We start from the raw sequence: 21352 nt of genomic DNA, 5'->3' as shown, positions 1-21352 counted from the left end.
GGTACAAAGAACGACCCTTCAGATTTTATTTGCGATCATTAAAAACTTCACAAGTTGAATTACGCGCCCAATTATTCATCGCCACCAAATAAGCTTGCGCTACGCTTGCCAACACTGGACGCCCAGCTGATCTGCTTTTCGGATGTGAACCAACGGCTTGTGTTAAAGTTTCGGAAACAAAAACGACGCCAAACGCCAAATGACTAAACTATTAAAGTGGCACTGAGGCACCCCCTAGCCATAAATATTGGCTTAAGATGATCAAGTTGCAGCCATTGCCGGTAATAGGAACTGGCTCATACCACAACTTTCGATGCGGTGAGGTTCTGTGCAATAGCCCCACCAGCTACGACATTTGCTGCTCCTTATGCGGGCAGCGGCAGCCATTTGACGATTTCCCGCAACACTTTCGACTGCAGCATCTCGGACCAACGGCGGCGGCGGCTGCGGAAGACTGCAAGCTGTTCGAGGCGGCCATAAAGATTGAAGATGATCCCATTGGCCACGAGAGCTGTGAGCTGGATGAGCATGAGAATGTGGATCTGGAGCACATATCAGCGATCGATGAGGCTCAGGCCATGGATGCAGATTCCCCACCAATCCGACAACGAGAGACTGCCATGAAAAACACTCTGGTGGAGACAGAGGAGGCGCTTCTGGACTTGGACCCGGACCCCGAGTGGCCGGGCGAGGCCAGCGAGCCCATAGAGCCCATAGAGAATGCCGAAGAAGCCGAAGAACCACCCCACCTCAAGGACGACACCAAGGACATGCTGTTCCAGTGCGATCAATGCGATCGTGCGTACAACAGCAAGCGCAGCCTGCAGAGCCACAGACGGGTCAAGCACAACGACAAGGATGGGGCCGTGCGGAAGCGAAACCGGGGACCGGCAAAGGTCTACATATGCCCCGAGCCAGAGTGCAGCCAGACATTTCGCACCGAGCGCGACCTGCACGGCCACAGATGGAAGCACACGGGCATCTTCTGCGACATCTGCGGCAAACCGTTCACCCAATCGGGCAACATGATGCGCCACCGTCAGCGGCACAGCGGCATCAAGCCGCACAAGTGTAAGGAGTGCGAGGCCACCTTCTACACCCAGAAGGAGCTTACCTCTCACAACATTTGCCATACCGGCCGGATGCCCTGCATCTGTGAGGTGTGCGGAAGGCCCTGCCGCGATCGCGGAGTCCTGACCGCCCACATGCGGCGGCACACTGGCGAGCGGCCGGCCAAGTGTGACGTGTGCGGCAAGGCCTTCTACAGCTTTCACGACCTCAACGTCCATGCCGTTTCGCACACCAACCACCGGCCCTTTGTCTGCGACGTCTGCGGCTCCACGTTCCAGCGCAAAAAGGCGCTGCGCGTCCACAAGCTGCTCCATTCGGAGCGTAAATACCCCTGCAAGATGTGCAACAAGACATTTGCCCAATCCGGCGGACTTAACGCTCATATGCGCACCCACGAGTTGCCCAAGAGCAAGGGAACTGCTGCCAGCAGCAGCGCGAAGAGTGCCGCCGCAAGCCACAAAGTAGTTGGAGGGCAGCTGGAGACGGTGACCATCGAGTTGATTGAAGAGAGTGCGCCCGTCTCGACGACAACCATCACAATGGCCATAGACTTGAATGTGGAGGGGGCGGACAGGCACTCCCAGCCTGATACGGGTGCCAGTGCTGGCACTTGGCAGGTCTCATAGACACGGCCATGCAACCAAGTAGTTTGTTAAGAAATTATGTCATTAAGTAGCTGTCATGACCCAAGGGGAGTAACAGCCTCTCGCGGCCACTGCAGTCGCGAAGGAAGATAGTGGCCGATAGCCGGCACACACCGACTATATTAGCCATATGTACATACGAGTAAAGCCACAAGCTCAAGTGCTGAAATCGCACAGTTGGAAGTGAAGTTATTAAAACGGCCAACGGAAAACTCAAGAATTTCAATTGCTATTCAATTTCGTTGGAGTCGCGGGCACGTTGCACGCAAATTGTATAATTTGCCGTGAAGTAAATCTCAGAGCTGCCGCTGTCCCTCGCTGAGTGGATGTGTCGAGTGCAACTACACGAGTATGACCATCGGTTGGGTCTCTCTCTCTCCTTTGCCAGAGATTCGACGATTTGTTTGGCAGTACCCAACGGGCAGCTGTCAGTCAATAATGTGGATCGCCCTGCTGTATCTGTGCGGCCTGGGGCTGGCGATGGCCACCGGTAAAGAGTTTGACACGGCCAACTTCTATCTGTACACCCCGGACAGTCCCGACCAACCCCACAGGCTGTACACGAACGATTCGGAATCGGTTCTTGCCTCGAACTTTGATGCGAACCTTCCGACAAAGTGAGCAAAACGATTTGGTTTGGGTTCATCCTCTAACATTGCTGCTCCTCCTCAGGGTCATCGTACATGGCTGGAGCGTAACGTATGTGGAGGAGCCAGTCAGCCAGCTGCGCACCGCCTACCAGGCCCGCGGGCAGTTCAACATCATCGCCGTGGACTGGGCTGTGATTGCAGCAATGAAGTACGTGGAGGCCAGGCCGCTGGTGCCGGGCGTGGGCAAGGATGTGGCACATTTCCTCTACTTTCTGGCCGACGAATTCAGCCTGGATCTGTCGCAAGTGGTGATGGTGGCCCACAGCATGGGCGCCCATGTGGCCGGCTTCTGTGGCAAGGAGCTGCACAAGATGAGCGATGGCCAGCAGAGTCTCGGCTATATTGTGGCCTTGGACCCGGCCCTGCCGCTGTTCCGTGTACCCCTTGACACCGCTCGTCTGTCCAGCAGCGATGCCGACTATGTTGTCGCCATTCACACAAACGGACTGGTCAAGGGACAGATGACGCCGATGGGCCACAGCGACTTTTATGCCAATGGCGGCACGAGGCAGCCCGGCTGCGGCTTGGACCTGAACAACAGCTGTGCCCATGCCCGTGCCGTCTTGCTCTACGCGGAGGCAGTGCAGCGTGTTTCACGCTACACGCCCTACGCTCAATGCAGCGCCTACGCTCAGTTGCTGCTCCTGGGTGGCACCTGCGATGGCCTTGCCCCGACGAGCGTGGCGCTGGGTGATCCGCTAGAGATTGGCCGCACAGAGGGCGTCTATAGCTTCAAAACACTAGCGGAGAGTCCATACGGGCAGCCGTTCTAACTAAAGTGCAATAAAAGTTTTCATTACTTTCAGAGCAGATGGCAAACAAAAAATCATTTCAATTGGCGATACAAAAATGTCCTTTAATTGGGGGTTTCCCTACTCAAGAGAGCTACCAACACGCAGATCTAGACACAACTTGTCGCTGTTATATGTATGCAGTAGGTTCTACAGGGATTTGGGTATAACATAAGCCTTAACCAGTAAGGAGGAAGAACATCGAAGGGTCACCGATGTTTGTTTTAAACCCTTGAAAGGTAAAAAAGCGAGCAAAGATAATTGAAGCTTGTAAATGAACAGACAGACAGACAATTAATATTTAAGTATAAATCATGGAGAGTGGTTGGAGCTGCTTTCTTTGCTGCATTTCAAGGGTTTTTAGCTATAAAATTAATGGACGTACTCGGTTTACACAATACTCAAATGAAATCAAATCGAATTTGAATGCTAAAAACTAAATCGTTATGGGGAAAAAGCACATTTAAAATGGATCGATAAGGGATACAAGAAGGGTTTACTATAAGCTAGGGAGGGGATCTACCTACGAGTAGTAGAGATAATAATAATATCGATTAGTTTGGAGGAGTAGTAGCCATATATGTATGGGAGCCTAAACTGCACTACCAGCTGCACTACACATGCGATTATCCTGTATCCTGTATATATATATAAAATATATATAGTTATATTTATGTGTGTGTGGATATTGGATCCACTTCGATGTGGAATGTGTTCTCTTCTCCTTGTTCCTCTTGCAATTCCCTGTGTCCCTCAACTCCAGCTTAAACCAAATTGATTTCAATCTTGATGAGCAGCCGATCATCGGCCACGAAGCCCAAGTGCATGATGTTCGATATGTTGGCATACTCGAGGAAGCCAAAGCCGCGTGTGCTGATCGCCTCGCGCGGCTGATGGAAGGCCAATATCTCCGGCTTGGTCATAATGGTGTCATGCTGCGACTGGCTCGCATCCGTCGGGTGCACCATGCATAGCTTGATGCGCCCCTTGAACGGCCAGTCCAGATGGAAGTCATTCTCCGACTGCATCAGGTGCACATGCAGGCTGAGCACGTGCGGCTTCCTGGGCTGAATGTTGAGACGGGCACAGAACTTGTAGCCATACGGCGAGGTGTAGCACTCGTGCGAGTACACCTGATTGTTGGCATTGGCCCGCAGACGGGACACCAGGCTGCCCAGATGCCCAATGTTCCACACAATGGTGCCGTTGCTGTAGCGCGGATCGATCGGCTGGCGGGCCAGGCGCAGCTGCTTATTGAGATTCTCGATGCGCGTCTCCTGCTCCCGCGTACGCTGCTCCAGCACCACAATGCGCTGATACATCGTCTCGACGATCTGCTCGTCCACCCCGTTGGCGTATTGGGGCGGCGGTGCCAGCTGGCCATGGCCATGTCCATTCTTCAGCGTGCTTCCGCTGCTGGTGCTGCTGCTGGCCTTTTGCGGCTGCCAGGTGGCGATGGCCGTCTGCTGAAAGGCCTGCAGCATCAGCTGCATGTGATGCGGCATATCCGACTTGAGGTGCTCCTCCAGCTGATTGGTCTCGGGCCGACCGACAAAGTCGCACTTGATCTTGGCAAAGGGGCACTTCTCCTCCAGCTGCTCTGGCTGCGGCTGCCGTCGGTACGGACAGCTGGGCAGATGGCGATGCACCTCGATTGGGGAGGCGACCAGGGCACAGCCGAGCGGTGAGTTTGGGCACTTGTGCTTCAGCTGCTCGATCTCGCGACGTGTGTAGTTGTCCGGGAAGATGTCCTGCTCCGCGGAGAGCTGCTTATTGTCCAGGGGGCAGCATTGGTTGTGGTTCTGCAGCCAGTCGGTAAGACAGCGCTTGCAGAAGCGGTGACCGCACGAGGTGAGCACCGGCTCGTTCAGCCAGTCGATGCAGATGGCGCACTCGTAGCGGGAGTCCAGAAACTCCTCCTCGCCCGACGTGTCCGAGGCGGCATAGTTGTTCTGGCTTAGGGCTAGGCTCTTGGGTGGCTGGACTGGAGCGGCGCCGCCTGCATTATGTGCGGATATGGGCGTGGATGTGTCTAGGCCATGGGTGCTGCTGCTGGCCGCGATGCGTGTTCCATTATTGCTATTGTGCTCGTTTTGCTCCGAGTGGTGATGCTTCAGTTGCTTATGTTCTGCCTGGGGTCGCTGCATGTTCTCCGCTGGCAGTCTATCTCCCTCTCTCACACACTTGCATGGGCCTCCGCAGGGGGGGCACACTTAAAATGTTAATTGGTAATTATCCTAACTTTAACATGTATATACAAAAATATTGCTTTTGCTTTCGAAATTGCTTTGATTTGATGACTTATCGAACAGCTGTGAACCAATTAGTCACTGCCCAGCACTGGCCGAGCAGATGGTCGAAAAGAACTGCCAACTCTCGCTTTCACGAAATTGGCCATATTAAAAATTCAGAATATTTAAAGATTTGTCAATGAAGCAACCACCTTAATATAAATATATAAAGTCGTTGTTTATTCTTGAGTTGCATGTGCCAGTGTCCGTGAGTACAGACATCACATATATTTCTAGCCAAAAGCAGGCCTCACCTTACGCAAAGCACCGACAAGAAGCAGGCAGGGCAGCCCCAACGGCCGGTCCCACCTGCAGTTCTCGCAGTCTTCAAGCTCCCAGTTTTGCGGTGGGGCGAACGTATAAAAACGCCAGAGGCTCGCGGCGTGTACAGCAATTAGTTGAGAGCGTGCCGGACGCGAAACCATATAAATACAACCCCCGCGATACGCAAAGCTCAATGAAAACAGACAACATGTCGCTGGTGATTAAGTGCAGGCACAGCCACAACCGCAACCACAACAACATCTATCTGCTCTGCCCCATTGTGCTGATGTTCGTCGCATGGCAGCTGGGCGCCGGGGGGATTGGGGCAGAGGCCAAGCAGCTGCCACTGCCTGCTGCTGATGCTGCCGATATCGATGGCGATGCCGATGCCGAAATTCGTCACGGATCGTACGACAATGGCAATGATGACGTTGCTGCACTGGTCCGAAAGCGTCGCCACTTATCCGACTGGCTGATAGCCCCAAACACACGCTGGTGCGGACGTGGGAATCTGGCCAATGGCACCTACAACGACCTGGGCGGCGCATCGATGGCCGACAAATGCTGCCGGAAGCACGACCACTGCCAGCTGTGGATAGACGGCATGTCGACTCGCTACGATCTCTTCAACTACCGCCCCTATACGCTGTCACACTGCAGCTGCGACCGACGCTTCCGCACCTGCCTGAAAATGGCCGGCGACGAGGCGGCCAATGCCATCGGAAAGCTCTTCTTCAATGTGGTGCAAACGCAATGCTTCAGCCTCAGGGTGGAGACGGTGTGCCTGGAGCGTGGTGCCGGTGCCGGCAGCTCGGGACAGTGCCTGCGCGAAGACCTCCGCCAGAAGGCCGTTCTGCGGAGCAACAAACGCTTCTAGACGATTCTCTCGCAGCTGCACAGCGGACGGGGACAACAAATGATATCCAACAGGGCACGATCAGGTTTTGGCTTTGGGTCTGGGAGTGTACCACCCATCCCATCCCACCCATACCTGCCAGCAGAGCATAGCTATGAAAAAGGAGCGGACACCCGAACCACTTCACTTAACCACTTCACAGTGCTGCAACTTAATGGCGAAAATCATTGCAAAATGTTTTGTTTGTTTTGTTTTTACTCGTGAGAAAGGAGGAGAGAGATACAATACGATATCCATTTATGTATTAAGCTATAAGCATACTATATATGTACATACATATGTATGTATGTATGTATATGTATGCGTATGTCAAGTGCTATTATAAGTGCGTAGTAAGTCGCGATACGTACATAGCTGTAGACCAGTAGTTTAGGCCACTAAATCGAACATGATAGGCTGCCAGAAAAACAAAGTTTTTCCCATTAGTTTTTCTATTAGATGTAACTAATAAGTTGTAGTTGTAGTGCAAAAATAAATGGAATTTCCAAAGAGTAGAACAAATGCGTTAATACTGCCCCTCCATTGCCCCTGCTATTCCACAATCATTCATCGATCCATCCATCGATGGAATTTCTCATCTTTAATCCGGCAAACCGTATTGGAATTTCGTACTTTGCACTTGAGGGCCAGCCAGCCGGTATCACCAGCAGCAGTATGTATGAATGTATGTATATAATCCGTATACGTATACGTATACGAGTATGTGTCTGGTTGGCGGAGACTGTGTGATCATCGCCGCATTGACGTCGTTGTTGCCCGCCCGATGAAGATGAAGATGATGACCAGTTGACCCGTAGCCGTACCCATCTACTCGAAGCGTAGCCATTCGTCCACTGATTTGTTGTTTTGTTAGGCTGTGCTGCCTGTTTTTCATATGTATTGTGTGCCACATAAGCGTCATGGTGAGGGTCTAGGTCAGGTTCCAAGAAACTGCATCACCCATAGATCAGCGTCATCCAGAAAAGTGTAAAAATAAATAAATATTTGCTTAGTTTTGCAACAGTCGCGAGGGGGGGCCTGGCTAGTCCGCACTTCCTGCTCGTTTGGGTGTCAATGTCAGCAAAATGTAAACAACGTTTTCGCTTTCGCTCTAAATTGATTTTCACCCCCCCACCCATTCGAATGTTCGTTGTAATCTGATAGATTGCTTGGCTCTCGGCTTCTGATTTACACTTGTATTCTCTGTACAGATGCAGTACATTTGTTTTTAACAACAGTAATCCTAGTCGGGCTTTGTTTATCTCATAATTGCTGGCATACACAACACTGCACAGTCCGTTAGGTAAACTTTCAAATGCCTGCTGTCAAAGAGCAGAAATTCAGTTGGCAGCCCAACCGAAGTAGGCGCTGAGCCTGCCGCTCATTTGTATTCTTTTCTTCTATTTACAGTTACAGTCTTCAAATTCGACGCCAAAATTGTTAATTGTATTGCTATAATTGCTATAAAACCAGCCATGGATTTGTGTGAAGACGATGATGTGCCCTGCTGCAGTCGCGCCAGGAGTTTGGCGAGCACAGAACACCTAAAAACATGCCAGGAAGAACTGAATGTGGCCGTGGGCTATGGGTAAGTTGTATGCGCATCAATAAATAGCCTGTTGCGGTGTGCCCATCCCCGACCACCATTAGGAGTGGATTGCCAGAGACCGATGACGAACGCCCGAAGAACATGAACGAGCTGCGGATGCTCGTGAACGACATTCGCTTCATGTTGCGCAGCCAATTGCTGGCCTACGATGCCAAGCTGCTCATTTTTGCAACGGCCGCCAGTAGCGGGTGCCCCGACCAGACCCTGGTGCCCGCACCGCCGGCGTTCAAGAACTCCAACACCGACGACGAGGTGTATGTGTGCCCCAACGAGGGCTGTGACATGGAACGTCTGTGTAAAGCCGTTCAGGACAACTGGCCAAGCTGCAGCGTCATGATGGATAACCTTTGCTCCGTAGAGTCGATGGACGACACGTCTGCCGACGACATAGAGGCTGTTCATCTGCTCCACTGGGTGCTGGCGGACCCCTCCAGTCCCATGCTGCGTCGCACCTCAAGAGTTCACTTGCGCAGCCTCTGCAAGCATCTCGGTGTGGCCCGACCCTCGCAAATGCCCGTCCAGCTGATGAGCATCTGCTACGAGGATGAGCAGGTCACCCTGCCCGGACTTAGGACTAGTCGGAGCTACGCCTACTTGGGGATGAACTTCGCCAAGTTGTATCGCTTCCTGGCCACGGGACACTTGGATCCTGTGGGACCGGACACCACCACTCGCCTGTACGCCCAGCCCGAGTCTGCCATGCTCCAGTGCCTGGACCCGCAGCCGGAGCCCATGCCCCCCTGCTGGATGCAATCCCGCTTCGGCACCACACAGCGTGCGCTCGTCATTTGCGCACTGCCGCCGGAGCTGGAGAAACCAAAAATTCTAACGGCCGCAAACCAATTCCTCGAGTACATTGTCCACGATCCCACCCGCCTACGCCCTTGCCATTTGCTCTTTTACGATGAAGCTTCCGGGGACAAAATGATGACATACTGGCCGGGTCACATCATTGAGACGACGCCCCAGCAACGCCGCCGAAGTGCCCCTCGCTGCAGGCCCATTCGCAAGGTCACCAGCGAAGCTGGTCGCAAGATCAAGGGTTGGGCTCAGTCATTCTGGACTGGTGTGGTATCTGTCAAGCGTTATGTGGTGGCCTCCTTTTAGTCCTAGCCGTAACTCCTAACAACTCCCAATAGTTCCTACCAGTATCAAAATTGTTCAGATCTTAGTCTAAATTTCAAATGTTTATATTGTTTAGCCCGCAGTTCGTTATGTAACGAGTATTAATTATCACAATAAAGGAGAGATAAACGATTGAAGCTGCAACTAATTTATTCTTTGATTTGATTTCCAACAGTGTTGGCAAATGCCTGTATGCCGCTGAACACGTGAACTGTGCGGATTCCAGCACAGTGGTGGCTTGGGTGTGTGGATCGTGTGGATGGTATAACGGTTTAACCGGTTAGCCGTTGGCTCAATTCAAATTCAAAATGCAACTTCACAATTCGCTTTGTTTCTTTTGTGTATTTAAATTTAATAGCGAGACTAACAAATTTGTTAATAAAAGTACTCAAAGCACAGACCCAATTGTGTAGAGTATTGAGTGTCGTAGTGTGTTTCGTGTGTGTTTTGGTGTTTCTTTTACTGCGTGTTGGGGATATTGCGGCTGCCCGACTCACGCAGCGAATTGTAGCGCTGCACATTCAACGGAACGCTATCAAGAACGCGACGTCCTCGTAGACACTGCCGATTGCAGTGGCGCATGTAGGCTCTGGCCAGTGCTTTGGATCCCAAAAAGGTGAGGCCGCCCAGCACGGTGCCCAGCAGCTTGTTGTCCACCTTCGCGTACAGTGTGCGGCCCAGCAGGTTGGCAATGCTGGGCAGACTGAGGGCCACGACGAAGCTTTCTGTGGCATTTGCAATGCCCTCCAGGCCAAGGAAGTTCTCCTCGTGCATGATTTCCATCTCCAGATTATCGAGTAGTGGCATGGCAGCGTAGTAGTTATCATCGAGCGGAGCACCGGGCAGCATGTGGCTATCTTCAGCCAAAACTGCAGGACGAGCGGTGCGCCGGCTGCGCCACAAGCGAATCAAGTGCATGTCCCACTGGAAGTCACGCAGCAGCACCAGCACAGTGGGTATCGTCGGTAGGACTACCATAAGTACCACGGGCTCCGCCTTGATGAGCGTCATGGCCACGCGAAAGCCAAAGATCTGAATCATTGTGACGGCGCCATAGGCCCCCGCCGAAAGGTAAACCACCGACGAGAGCGTGCACGCGAGCATGGATTGACAGACCGAGTTGTAGAACCGATACAGCCCTTGCAGGATCCTGTCGAAGGCATTGAGCGACGGCAGCACTATAATGTATTGTGTGCGGCATTGGGTGCAGACGATCGGCTGATCCGGCTGCTGCAGCTGCCGCTGCTGTGCATCGATCCATCGGTTCAGGCAGACGCGATGCACCCACTTGGTGCTGCCACGGCAGCGGCACGGGTGCAGCCAATCGATGCGCTGAGGCGGCTGCTCCTCATCGCCGCTCAGGCAGATCCAGCAAATGCGCTCCTCTTCGAGATCCCAATCAAGACGTGGATCCATTTTGTATGAAGTTTTCTGCTCAACGCCGGAATTTGGGTGAATTTTGTGAGCAGTCTGGCGTACTGATCTGTAGATTCCTGCCTGCTCTGTTCTCATTTGATGCAGTTTGTGCCTCGAGTGAAACTGCCAGTGCCTACTACTGCTACTACAAGTCCAGAGATTTCCTAATCATTTGCCATTGTCAAGGAAAGGGATTCCTTGGGATATATATTCCTGTTGCCCATTAACTATCGAGTGGCTGCAACCCTTTCTAATATTTATCACACGATTAGGCAATAGAAAATGAGAACAAACAAAGAAAGGGAATGATCCACAAAAGCCTCTGCCTCAGCCTCAGCCTCAGGCCCAAACAGGTGGCCTTTTTTTGTGTGTGGTTTACTTTCAGGCAGCGAATGTGGCACATGCCACAGAAGCAGAAAACCTGTTGGCCGACTGGGTGAAAATAGGCGAAGGCCAAGTCCGAGAGCGTGCCAGAAACTGGAACTGCAGCAGGCTGGCAGGCTGGCAGGCCCCCCTTTTGGCCAGTAATTGGATAAATATAATCATAAGCATTCGCACTTACCCTTCTGGCAAATAAAACATCAACTTTTGGAGCACACACGCAGACACAGAGACACACAGACACAGAGATTATCGCGAATCACAGAGCAACAACAGCAAAATAAAAGGCGGCTCCAATCGATGGAACTCGACGGTTCCAGCAGGCGCACGCGCACCGACGACTGAGACTGCGACTGCGACTGCGACTGGAGACTCCACAAAACAGAACTTGTCGGCTCGAGAGCAGAAGAACATTTGGCCAAGCAGCCGGATCGGGGTCTGGACTGGACTGGACCTGCGCCTGGAATAGAAATTGCAACAGGCAGAGTGCCCGGTGCGAGAGCGAGAGCGAGAGCAAGAGACGCCTTTCCATTCCACTTTTTTGTGCAGCAGGTTGCCGGCCGAGACACAACGGTACAGCCATATAAAGTGTGGCACATCGAATTTGGGGCACTCGACGGGCAGCCTTGTGGCATTAGATATGGTTTTTGCATTTGTTGCGTGGAGAGTGAGAACTGTGGCTGTGTTCTTGGCGCAGGATCACATCGATTTCACTTGCAATTGAAAAACTTTCAAGCGTGAAGCATCGGCGGATCGTTCAGCCTCATTTGGCCTTGATGAAGCGTTCACCCAGATTCATGCCCTTGATGAGGGTGTACAGCGAGAAGGAGAATTTGGCAATCTGCAGGGGGATAGAGGGATAAATGACAGACACAGTTCGAGCTTCCACTTCAAACTTACACCCAAGTAGGTGGCCAGATTGATGGGAAATATCTTCATGGCGGTTAGGGCGATGGGCTGCTGAGCTCGGTGCAGATAGAAGAGCAACAACTTGCGGAAACGGACACTTTGGCCCAGCCACTGGCACTGGAAGATCGCCAGGGAGAGCTGCTCGTTGTCCAGGTTTAGCGAGGTGGCCTGGTAGCAGCACGGCGCCGTCTGCAGGGTGACGGCCAGCAGGTAAATGATGGACGCAATCTTCGTGTTGGTGTTGGCAAAGATGAAGATGTTGATCATGGTGGTGCCCATGATGGCGGCGGTGATTAGGAACTGCACAAAGATGGTGCGCGATATGACCGGTGCGACGCAGCCGAGCAGCTTCAGCACCGTCTGGTGGTCCACAATGCACCGCTGCAGCTCCTCGCACTGTTCCGCCTGCCGCTCGGGGCTCTGGCAGAGTTCATCGGCGCGCAGGTCATGGCCCAGGCGGCGCACGCGCCCTGCCAGCAGCTGGACATGCAGCCGCACCACATACAGATAGATGACGGCGTAGACATCGTCGCTGGCCTGGTGCAGACACGTCCAGCTCATGATGAGGAACTCAATCCAGGCCTGGATGCAGAACTGCCGCCACGACTGCTGCCAGTCGAGGCCGGGCAGGTAGAGGGCATAGGGCGGCTGCTCCAGCAGGAAGGCACACACAAATGTCGAGGCGGAATAGATGGCATAGGCGATCTGGTAGAACCACACCAGACGATTGCAGAAGCGCACCGCCTCCCCGATGCGATGGAACTCCTCCGGCTCCGTGCAGCGACCATCCAGCTCGGCCATGTGAATCTCGGCACACCGCAGCAGGGGCAGACTGCCGACTAGAGCCACGATCTTGGCGGGCAGAATGACTGCATCGATGGCCACCTGCAGCGAGGTCAGCACTTGAGTGATCTCCATGCCGCCCATATACCGGTAGCTGATCACAAAGCACGCGGGCACCGCCAGCAGCTGCCACACGTACATGACAGCCCCATAGCAGCGATAGATGCGCCCCCAGAGCAGGCTCCTGGCGGGACGACTGTCCTCGGGCGCCTGCATGCCCAGCGCATAGAAGCAGCTAAAGAGGTTGTCCAGTGCCCGGCGGGACTCCATACTCTGACTGAGCGCCCTCAGGCAGGAGCCGAGCCTTTTATATGCCCGAACAGAAAAAGGAAAACAACGAGAGGGCCCGAAGGAATTTCTGTTTTGGTTTTCTATAAAAAATAGTTTTTTGTTTGCTTTTATTTTGTCACTTATTTTGGTCACCGAATCGAATGGTTGAATTATTATATGAGTTCTGTTTGTCCATTTTCCGTTTTGGTTAAGTTTGAAACGTTAATTGCTAATTTGTACATAACATAAGTCACAAGCAGCAATTTGTATTGCGTTTAAGTATTTTTCGGGGGTGCACCTGGGCTTGGGCATGGGCATGGGCTTGGGCTTGGGCATGGGCCGCTTGCTAATTCATTTCACTTTATAATTAATTAATTAATTAATGGCAATTAAACGGCAACTAAATACACTGTCGTCTTCTTTCTGGTCTAGTTAATTAATAAATAATGCGGCATGGGGCTGTGGGCTGTGGGTTTGGGGCAATTGCAATTAAACTAGAAGGTAAATTGTTGGCTAGCGTTTGTATCTGATGGTTCTGCTTTCTGTTTCAATATATATATGTATATATAGAGCATCGAGTGAGTATATAGTGTGTGTGTGTGTGTGTGGTAGATATATTGCTTTGGTTGAGACACACGCACATAAATGTAATCATTTTATCTGCTTTTTTTCTTGGCTTTGTTTGGGGTTAACATTTTGCTTCTGTTTCTTCTGCGTGTGCTGTGAGCATAAACAACAATTTGTCTAAATTATAGTTATTAATTAGTTATAGTTAATCGCATGTACTTTCTGTGTTGTCTGTTCTCAGTGGAGTGGATTTGTTCATTTATACATTTAACAGGAGAGAGAGCGAGGGTAAGGCCAGCACTTCTGATGCCACTTGCAGATGAATGTTGTTGTGGAATACATCGAGTTGGGGTATGAGCTACACACCTCTAAGCAGTAGAACATGAGCACATGCATATTGTGTGTATATATTATGAGACTTGTATATAGGGGGGTAGACGGTATGCAATATATCTTGAATAATTATGCGATTATATTATAATTTGTCTTCTTTCTACACTGTTATTCAATTCAGGGCTAGTTCTTTTGTGGGGCGGGTAGTTGGGATTTAACGCAGCTTTATATATATGTATAAGTTAACAAGAGTTAACTAAATTTACCACTGGGTGGGACGAATTCTGCATTATTGTAAAATAAGCAGTTTCGTCACCCGTGGGATCGCCGTCGTCGCGATCGCCGGATGCCGGCCGCCACTGGACACCACACACGAGGCGCAAGGTCAGCACTTTTGCTGGGCAGCGACGAGCGCCGTGGCCGGCAGCTAAGGGTCTGCAAGTTGGAAGTTTAGAGTTCTTAAGTTAGTTTTTAATTATCAGCCGAGTGGTGATGACATACAAAGTCTCGCCTTGCGGAAGTTAATCTCTCATTCCTTTGTTTAATATAATTAATAAATAACACGGTAATTCCCGTAGAACATTTAAACATTACTGGCGCCCAACACGATCAAACCACCCCCGCCCGAGAAAGTAAATTAGTGCGGAGACAACGCCCACTAAGTGAAAATCGGTAAAAAGTGAAAAAGTCATAAATCAAAAGATCAACAGTATCGGGTGCGGAGACAACGCCCACTCGAGAAAAAAGTAAGGGATTCAAAAATCAGTAAGCGAGGAGACAAAGCCCGCTAAGTGAACATCGCCAAAAAAGTGAAAAAAAAAGGTCAAACAAAAGACCAAAAGACATCGAGTGCGGAGACCAAACCCGCTCGAGAACAATAAAAAAATAAAAAAGAAGACGTGGAGACAGTGAAGCGCGGAGACAACGCCCGCTTCACAACGCGAACATAAAAGTGCGTGCAACAATTGCACTAAAAGCTCCACTAATTAACCCCAAACTGTTACACCAGAGCGGACTTTTTTGGGCAGCGGCGACGATAGAAGAGAGAGGAGGACAACGCAGAATAATATAAGAAATAATTTACCAAGTGGAGGAGAATAAAAGAGGAGCATGTAAGTGAAACTTTTCTTCAATTATCGCCCAAAAAGAAAAAAAAAAACAAAACAAAACCAAACAGATAAAACGTTTTTATATTCAAAAATATTCGACTGTCATTGTTCTCAAACAAAAATTTTTTTTTTTTTTTTTTTGGTTGCGCTAAGCGCAAGTAAGAAACATAACACCGCACCATAAATACATTGTTGTCGGCGGGCAACAACAACGAAATCTGTGTTTGAGGGAACTTGAATTTGATTCCTTAAGAAAATAAACAGTAACAACGGCCCGGCGGAGCTTGATCTGACCCACAACAAGACACACGAAACGCTAGGAGGGGCGACCGAAAAAATTCCGTTTATGCCTATTTCTGATTTAGAGATTGTTCGGCGGACTCAGTTTAAACCTTGAAATAGAACCCGTGGAAAGAGTAGAAAGAATGGACCCTGATCAGATCAAAGCCATTATAGAGGCGGCGGTCAGCTCTGCGCTAGCAATACAAAAGCTGACTTTAATCGGCGTTTGCAGGCTGTAACTGACCAGCTGCAGGCTGCAAGAGTTCAGGCTCCCGAGGCCAGGGCCTACGAGGCGGTCACATTGGATCGAACGGTCCAATGTGACGAAGCTCTGGATGCGGTAAAAACGCTGCCGGAATTCAATGGGGCCCAGGAGCAGTATGTTTCCTGGCGCCAGGCAGCAAAAGCTGCCTATAAGCTGTACGAGGGTTTTGTAGGAAGCTCGAAGCACTATCAAGCGGTCTTAATAATCAGGAACAAGATTAGAGGGCCCGCTGACTCACTCTTAGCGTCGTTCAACACAGTGTTGAACTTTGAGGCAATCATCAATCGTCTCGACTTTACATATTCGGACAAGCGTCCGATACACCTGCTGGAGCAGGAGCTTGCCACACTACGGCAGGGTGGATTATCCATTAATAACTTCTACGAGGAGGTTGAGAAGAAGCTCACCCTTCTGACGAACAAGACAATTATGTCACAAGACGCCGCACAGGCGCAATACATTAACGAAAAATATAGGGCTGACGCACTCCGTGTCTTCGTTTCGGGCTTAAGAAGAGGCCTCACGGATACACTGTTTGCGGCACAGCCTGCGGACTTGCCGTCGGCCTTGGCATTGGCGCAGGAAATTGAGGCCAACCATGATAGGCACGATTTTGCAACAAATTACGCAAGAGCTTTAGAAAACAAACCACAGAACCGAATAAAATATAAGCAGGGCGCACAGAATGAGCCCGATCACTATAAGAGACAATCAAAGAACCCGTTCTACACGAACAATCAGGGGAACCACCAAACGGGTGGAATCCGTAGCCAAGACAAAGTAGAGATGATGGATGTTGATCCGTCTTCCTCGAAATTCCGTCAGCCAACTGCCTTTCAAAAGCAACAGGGGCACAACCCAGGCCTACCGGCTACAGCAAACCCTAATAACGGGCACCAACAGGGTGCGTATAAAAGGCCAGCTGGATCCCAGAGATTCTCCGACCAGCGCAGGCAGAGGGTCGATCACCTCGCTCAGGTGGACGAACAACAATACGAACAGTTAGCATCGGAAGCAGTGGCGGAGATTGATGAGGACAATGGTGCAGGGTACGACAGTGATACTGTCAATTTTTAGGGGAAAATCCCTGCTCCCGTTCGTCAGACGAACAGTAGCAGGGAGAACGCTAAACCTTTTAATAGACACTGGGGCCGCTAAAAATTATATCAAACCACTAAAAGAACTCAAGGGAATTGTCCCTGTAGAAGCCCCATTTGTTGTAAAATCCCTGCACGGCTTCAATAAAGTAGAAAAAAAAAATGTTTTCTAACCATATTCGGCATTAAATGCCCGTTCTTTATCTTGCCGGAGCTGTCAACTTTTGATGGCATCATAGGGCTCGACACGCTAACGGAAGCTGGCGTCAATATAAACCTGGGGACTAAAAATCTCCACTTTGGACAGGAATCTGAAAGGATCCTATTCCACAAATGCCCCAGCGTTAACTTTACGAAAGTGGACGACATCGAGGTCCCGCCGGCAGTTAGGGATGAATTTCTCAGAATGATGTCCAGCCGTATAAAGGCATTTGCAGATCCGACTGAAATGCTACCCTTCAACACGGCCGTAGTAGCCACGATTAGAACCGAGGATGAAGAACCAATCTACTCGAAAATGTACCCCTTCCCTGTAGGAGCCACTGATTTCGTCAATGATGAAGTGAAGGACCTATTGCGGAACAAAATCATTAGGCCTTCCAGGTCTCCGTACAACAACCCCATATGGGTTGTTGGGAAGAAAGGCACTGACGACTCGGGCTCAAGCAAGAAGCGGCTAGTCATAGACTTCCGCAAGCTTAACTCAAAAACCATACCAGACAAGTACCCGATGCCTTGTATCTCTATGATACTTTCAAATCTGGGGAAGGCAAGATACTTCACTACCCTTGACCTGAAGTCAGGGTACCACCAAATCACGTTAGCTGAACGCGATCGTGAAAAGACCTCATTTTCAGTTGACGGAGGCAAATATGAGTTCTGCCGTTTGCCATTTGGTCTCAGGAATGCATCAAGCATCTTTCAACGGGCCATCGATGACATATTACGGGAGCATATCGGTAAGATATGCTACGTGTATGTTGACGACGTCATTGTATTCTCAAGAAGTGAGACGGATCATGTCAGAGACATTGACACCGTGCTTGGCAGCCTCCACGACGCGAACATGAGGGTGTCGAAGGAAAAATCCCAGTTCTTCAAGGGACAAGTGGAGTTCCTGGGCTTTGTGGTGTCAACCGAGGGCACGAGAACAAGCCCCGATAAAGTCAAGGCTATTCAGGAGTTTAGACAACCCTCCACCCTGTTTGCCGTAAGATCATTCCTGGGTCTTGCCAGCTACTACAGGTGTTTTATAAAAGACTTCGCTCAGATAGCAAGACCTATCTCTAGCATTCTGAAGGGGGAATATGGTAAGATCAGCAAACAACGCTCGAAAGCCATTCCCATACAGTTTGATGAAGTTCAGAAACAGGCCTTTGATAAACTTAGGAACATTTTGGCGTCGGAAGACGTCACCCTCCACTACCCAGACTTCAACCAACCATTCGACCTAACCACTGATGCCTCATCCAGTGGCATCGGGGCGGTACTGTCGCAAAATAATAGACCCATAACCATGATTTCTAGGACTCTGAAAGCCAGAGAACTAAACTATGCGACCAATGAAAGAGAGCTTCTGGCGATAGTCTGGGCCCTAGATACGCTTCGTCACTACCTGTACGGAAAGAGTGACATCAACATCTACACAGACCATCAGCCACTGATTTTCGCGGTTTCAGATAGAAACCCCAATTCCAAGATAAAACGTTGGAAGGCGAGAATCGATGAATGCGGCGCAAGGGTATTGTACAAACCAGGCAGGGACAATCACGTAGCGGATGCGCTATCACGACAAAACATTAATGCGTTAGAAAGCCAGAGTCGATCCGACGCAGCAACAATTCATAGTGAAGCCTCGCTCACTTACGTAATTGAGGCCACAGACAGACCAGTAAACTGCTTCAGGAATCAGATAATCCTGGAGGAGTCAAATACCCCTTCCAAGCAGTTTCACATCCTCTTCTCCGAAAAGACCCGTCACAAGATCGACTTTGCCTGTCGAGACACACTTCTTGCGTCCATCAAGGAAGTGGTAAAGCCTGGAGTCGTGAACGCCATTCACTGCACTCTGCCAACTTTGGCGTTTGTGCAAAACGATCTCGTAAGAGCCTTTCCGGACACAAAATTTCGATTTTTGCAAGACCTTGGTGACGGACATCACCAACGACGGGGAGCGAAGAGAGATAATGACAGCTGAACACAATCGGGCGCACAGGGCAGCCCAGGAGAATGCGAAACAGGTACTGCGTGATTATTATTTTCCAAAGATGGAAAAAATCGCAGCAGAAGTGGTAATAAACTGCAGGATATGCCAGAAAGCCAAGTATGACCGGCACCCTAGGAAGCAAGAGTTAGGGGTGACTCCAATTCCGGCAAGGGTAGGCGAGTTGATTCATATCGACATTTTTTCCACTGCAGGGAAGTACTTCCTCACTGCAATTGACAAATTTTCAAAGTTTGCAATAACGCAGCAGATTGCTTCACGCACGATCACAGACGTGAAAATACCAATTTTACAGTTGATAAACACCTTCCCAGCTATTAGAACCATCTACTGTGACAATGAGGCAGCTTTCAATTCAGAGACCATTCGGTCTTTATTGAAGAACCAGTTCAACATTGATGTAGCGAATGCCCCACCGTTGCACAGCACGTCAAACGGACAGGTGGAACGCTTCCATAGCACCCTCTTAGAAATAGCCAGGTGCTTAAAACTGCAACGCCAGGTGGACGATACGGTTGAACTAGTTATTCTAGCGACCATCGAATACAATCGAACCATCCACTCTGTCACAAACAAGACACCTATGGATGTGGTCCATGCAAGTTGCGACCTTGGGGAAGAGATTATGTTGAAGTTAGCGAAAGCCCAACAAGAACAGCTAGATAGGAACAACCCGGCCAGACAAAATAGGACCTTTGATGTAGGCGAGCAGGTCCTGGTGAAAACCAACAGGAGGTTAGGGAACAAACTAACTCCCCTCTGCGCCGAACAAAAGGTAGAGGCAGACCTGGGAACCACCGTTCTTATTAAAGGGAGGGTGGTCCACAAAGACAATTTGAGGTAGATAAGGAATTAGGTCTAGGAAATCAGGATTCATAGCTCTAAAGTTCAAGTCCACTAGGACAAGTTAAAAGAAAGTATAGTAAATAAGCCGTTGTGTTTCTCATTAAATTCAAGGACTCAAGCACAGATAAATGCCCTTACCGAAACCGTTAACCAATTATTAAAAGTAAACAAGCAGGAAGAAATTAACACTGCCCATCTATATGAAACACTCTTAACCAGAAACAGGATGATGACGCTCGAATTGCAGAACTTAATGATCGCCACTACGCTGGCTAAAGTAAATATCGTAAATCCGGCTATCATCGATAGTGATGACGTAGAGGCGATTTTGAGGAAAGGTTCCACCGATATCAGTGTAGCCCAACTTTTGGACGCTGGTAATGTGAGAGCACTAGCTAATAAGGAATTAATCATCTTTGTAATCGAAATGCCTAGACCTAAGCTCATTTGTAAGAAAATAACCATCTTCCCAGTAGCACACAAAGGCGTAACGATCCATCTACCTGAGGACGTTATAGCAGAGTGCGGCAGCAAGATCATCGCTGTCTCATCATGCAAGGGGCCCCCATCATTAGCCTTCTGCAAGGAGGCACCGGCGAATAGCTGCGCCCAAGAACTGCATTTTGGCGCTGTGGCCCACTGCGAAACCAAGCCAAATAACCTGCCCCCGATCTTGGAGATAGATGAGGGTATCGTGGTAATCAACGATGCCACCGCCATTGTGACCACCGACGACGGCCCCGAGCGAAATGTTACGGGAACGTTCTTGGTAACCTTTGACCAAGTCGCTCACGTCAACGGGACAAAATACACCAACTTCAACAATGCGCCAAAGAGAGTACCTGGCGTAGCTAACTCGGCGAGGATTAATGTCACCCGCCACCAAACGCTGTTGAGCCTGCCGTATCTTCACAAGCTGAACGAGGAAAATCTGCAGCACCTGACCAAAGTCGAAACAAACCTTACGATCGGTCCAGTACTGGCCGCTGTCGTGGGCGTGGTCGGGTGCGCTGCTCTAATCGGCGTCTCCTGGTGGATGCGGCGCAGGCAGCAGAAGGGTAACACCGTCGCTATCGAGCAGATGCTGAAGAGCATGAGCTTGACCGAGGACGGTCAAGTCTTGAAGGAGGGAGTAGTTAACAAGAGTTAACTAAATTTACCACTGGGTGGGACGAATTCTGCATTATTGTAAAATAAGCAGTTTCGTCACCCGTGGGATCGCCGTCGTCGCGATCGCCGGATGCCGGCCGCCACTGGACACCACACACGAGGCGCAAGGTCAGCACTTTTGCTGGGCAGCGACGAGCGCCGTGGCCGGCAGCTAAGGGTCTGCAAGTTGGAAGTTTAGAGTTCTTAAGTTAGTTTTTAATTATCAGCCGAGTGGTGATGACATACAAAGTCTCGCCTTGCGGAAGTTAATCTCTCATTCCTTTGTTTAATATAATTAATAAATAACACGGTAATTCCCGT

General features: G+C 50.2%; 7 protein-coding genes across 7 annotated transcripts; 4 read left to right on the top strand and 3 right to left on the bottom strand.

The window, feature by feature from the left end:
* The first annotated feature begins 130 nt into the window (after positions 1-130).
* Positions 131-1932, top strand: LOC117896229 (zinc finger protein 431). Its single transcript, XM_034804370.1, has one exon. The coding sequence runs from the start codon at positions 258-260 to the stop codon at positions 1695-1697; it is 1440 nt and encodes a 479-aa protein (XP_034660261.1). The 5' UTR covers positions 131-257; the 3' UTR covers positions 1698-1932.
* A 202-nt stretch (positions 1933-2134) lies between these two features.
* Positions 2135-3153, top strand: LOC117896269 (hepatic triacylglycerol lipase-like). The gene is made up of 2 exons (XM_034804465.1): positions 2135-2332; positions 2388-3153. The coding sequence occupies exons 1-2, from the start codon at positions 2154-2156 to the stop codon at positions 3136-3138; spliced, it is 930 nt and encodes a 309-aa protein (XP_034660356.1). The 5' UTR covers positions 2135-2153; the 3' UTR covers positions 3139-3153.
* A 47-nt stretch (positions 3154-3200) lies between these two features.
* Positions 3201-5479, bottom strand: LOC117896247 (TNF receptor-associated factor 6). Its single transcript, XM_034804410.1, has one exon. It carries the CDS (start codon positions 5301-5303, stop codon positions 3921-3923), a length of 1383 nt encoding a protein of 460 aa, XP_034660301.1. The 5' UTR covers positions 5304-5479; the 3' UTR covers positions 3201-3920.
* A 291-nt stretch (positions 5480-5770) lies between these two features.
* On the top strand, positions 5771-7121 carry LOC117896346 (acidic phospholipase A2 PA4). Its single transcript, XM_034804593.1, has one exon. It carries the CDS (start codon positions 5905-5907, stop codon positions 6586-6588), a length of 684 nt encoding a protein of 227 aa, XP_034660484.1. The 5' UTR covers positions 5771-5904; the 3' UTR covers positions 6589-7121.
* Positions 7122-8034: 913 nt separating this feature from the next.
* Positions 8035-9431, top strand: LOC117896254. Its single transcript, XM_034804440.1, has 2 exons — positions 8035-8194; positions 8257-9431. Exons 1-2 carry the CDS (start codon positions 8082-8084, stop codon positions 9320-9322), a joined length of 1179 nt encoding a protein of 392 aa, XP_034660331.1. The 5' UTR covers positions 8035-8081; the 3' UTR covers positions 9323-9431.
* A 368-nt stretch (positions 9432-9799) lies between these two features.
* LOC117892729 (E3 ubiquitin-protein ligase MARCHF5) lies at positions 9800-10756 on the bottom strand. Its single transcript, XM_034799153.1, has one exon. It carries the CDS (start codon positions 10754-10756, stop codon positions 9800-9802), a length of 957 nt encoding a protein of 318 aa, XP_034655044.1.
* Positions 10757-11827: 1071 nt separating this feature from the next.
* LOC117892719 (odorant receptor 7a) lies at positions 11828-13159 on the bottom strand. Its single transcript, XM_034799142.1, has 2 exons — positions 12038-13159; positions 11828-11978 (listed from the first exon to the last, which is right to left on the bottom strand). The coding sequence occupies exons 1-2, from the start codon at positions 13157-13159 to the stop codon at positions 11901-11903; spliced, it is 1200 nt and encodes a 399-aa protein (XP_034655033.1). The 3' UTR covers positions 11828-11900.
* Between the last annotated feature and the right edge of the window lie 8193 nt (positions 13160-21352).

Source organism: Drosophila subobscura, chromosome A, assembly GCF_008121235.1.
Source record: "Drosophila subobscura isolate 14011-0131.10 chromosome A, UCBerk_Dsub_1.0, whole genome shotgun sequence".
In the NCBI taxonomy this organism is placed as follows: domain Eukaryota; kingdom Metazoa; phylum Arthropoda; class Insecta; order Diptera; family Drosophilidae; genus Drosophila; species Drosophila subobscura.
The sequence above is the reverse complement of the archived record's forward strand: the minus strand, read 5'-3'. Positions and strand labels throughout refer to the sequence as shown.

Coding starts and splice junctions, on each gene's coding strand:
- LOC117896229 (XM_034804370.1), top strand. CDS start 258: ATGATCAAGTTGCAGCCATTGCCGGTAATAGGAACTGGCTCATACCAC.
- LOC117892729 (XM_034799153.1), bottom strand. CDS start 10,756: ATGGATCCACGTCTTGATTGGGATCTCGAAGAGGAGCGCATTTGCTGG.
- LOC117892719 (XM_034799142.1), bottom strand. CDS start 13,159: ATGGAGTCCCGCCGGGCACTGGACAACCTCTTTAGCTGCTTCTATGCG. Junction 11,979..12,037: donor ATCTGGCCACCTACTTGGGT/GTAAGTTTGAAG, acceptor ATCCCCCTGCAG/ATTGCCAAATTCTCCTTCTC.
- LOC117896269 (XM_034804465.1), top strand. CDS start 2,154: ATGTGGATCGCCCTGCTGTATCTGTGCGGCCTGGGGCTGGCGATGGCC. Junction 2,333..2,387: donor GATGCGAACCTTCCGACAAA/GTGAGCAAAACG, acceptor GCTCCTCCTCAG/GGTCATCGTACATGGCTGGA.
- LOC117896254 (XM_034804440.1), top strand. CDS start 8,082: ATGGATTTGTGTGAAGACGATGATGTGCCCTGCTGCAGTCGCGCCAGG. Junction 8,195..8,256: donor AATGTGGCCGTGGGCTATGG/GTAAGTTGTATG, acceptor GACCACCATTAG/GAGTGGATTGCCAGAGACCG.
- LOC117896247 (XM_034804410.1), bottom strand. CDS start 5,303: ATGCAGCGACCCCAGGCAGAACATAAGCAACTGAAGCATCACCACTCG.
- LOC117896346 (XM_034804593.1), top strand. CDS start 5,905: ATGAAAACAGACAACATGTCGCTGGTGATTAAGTGCAGGCACAGCCAC.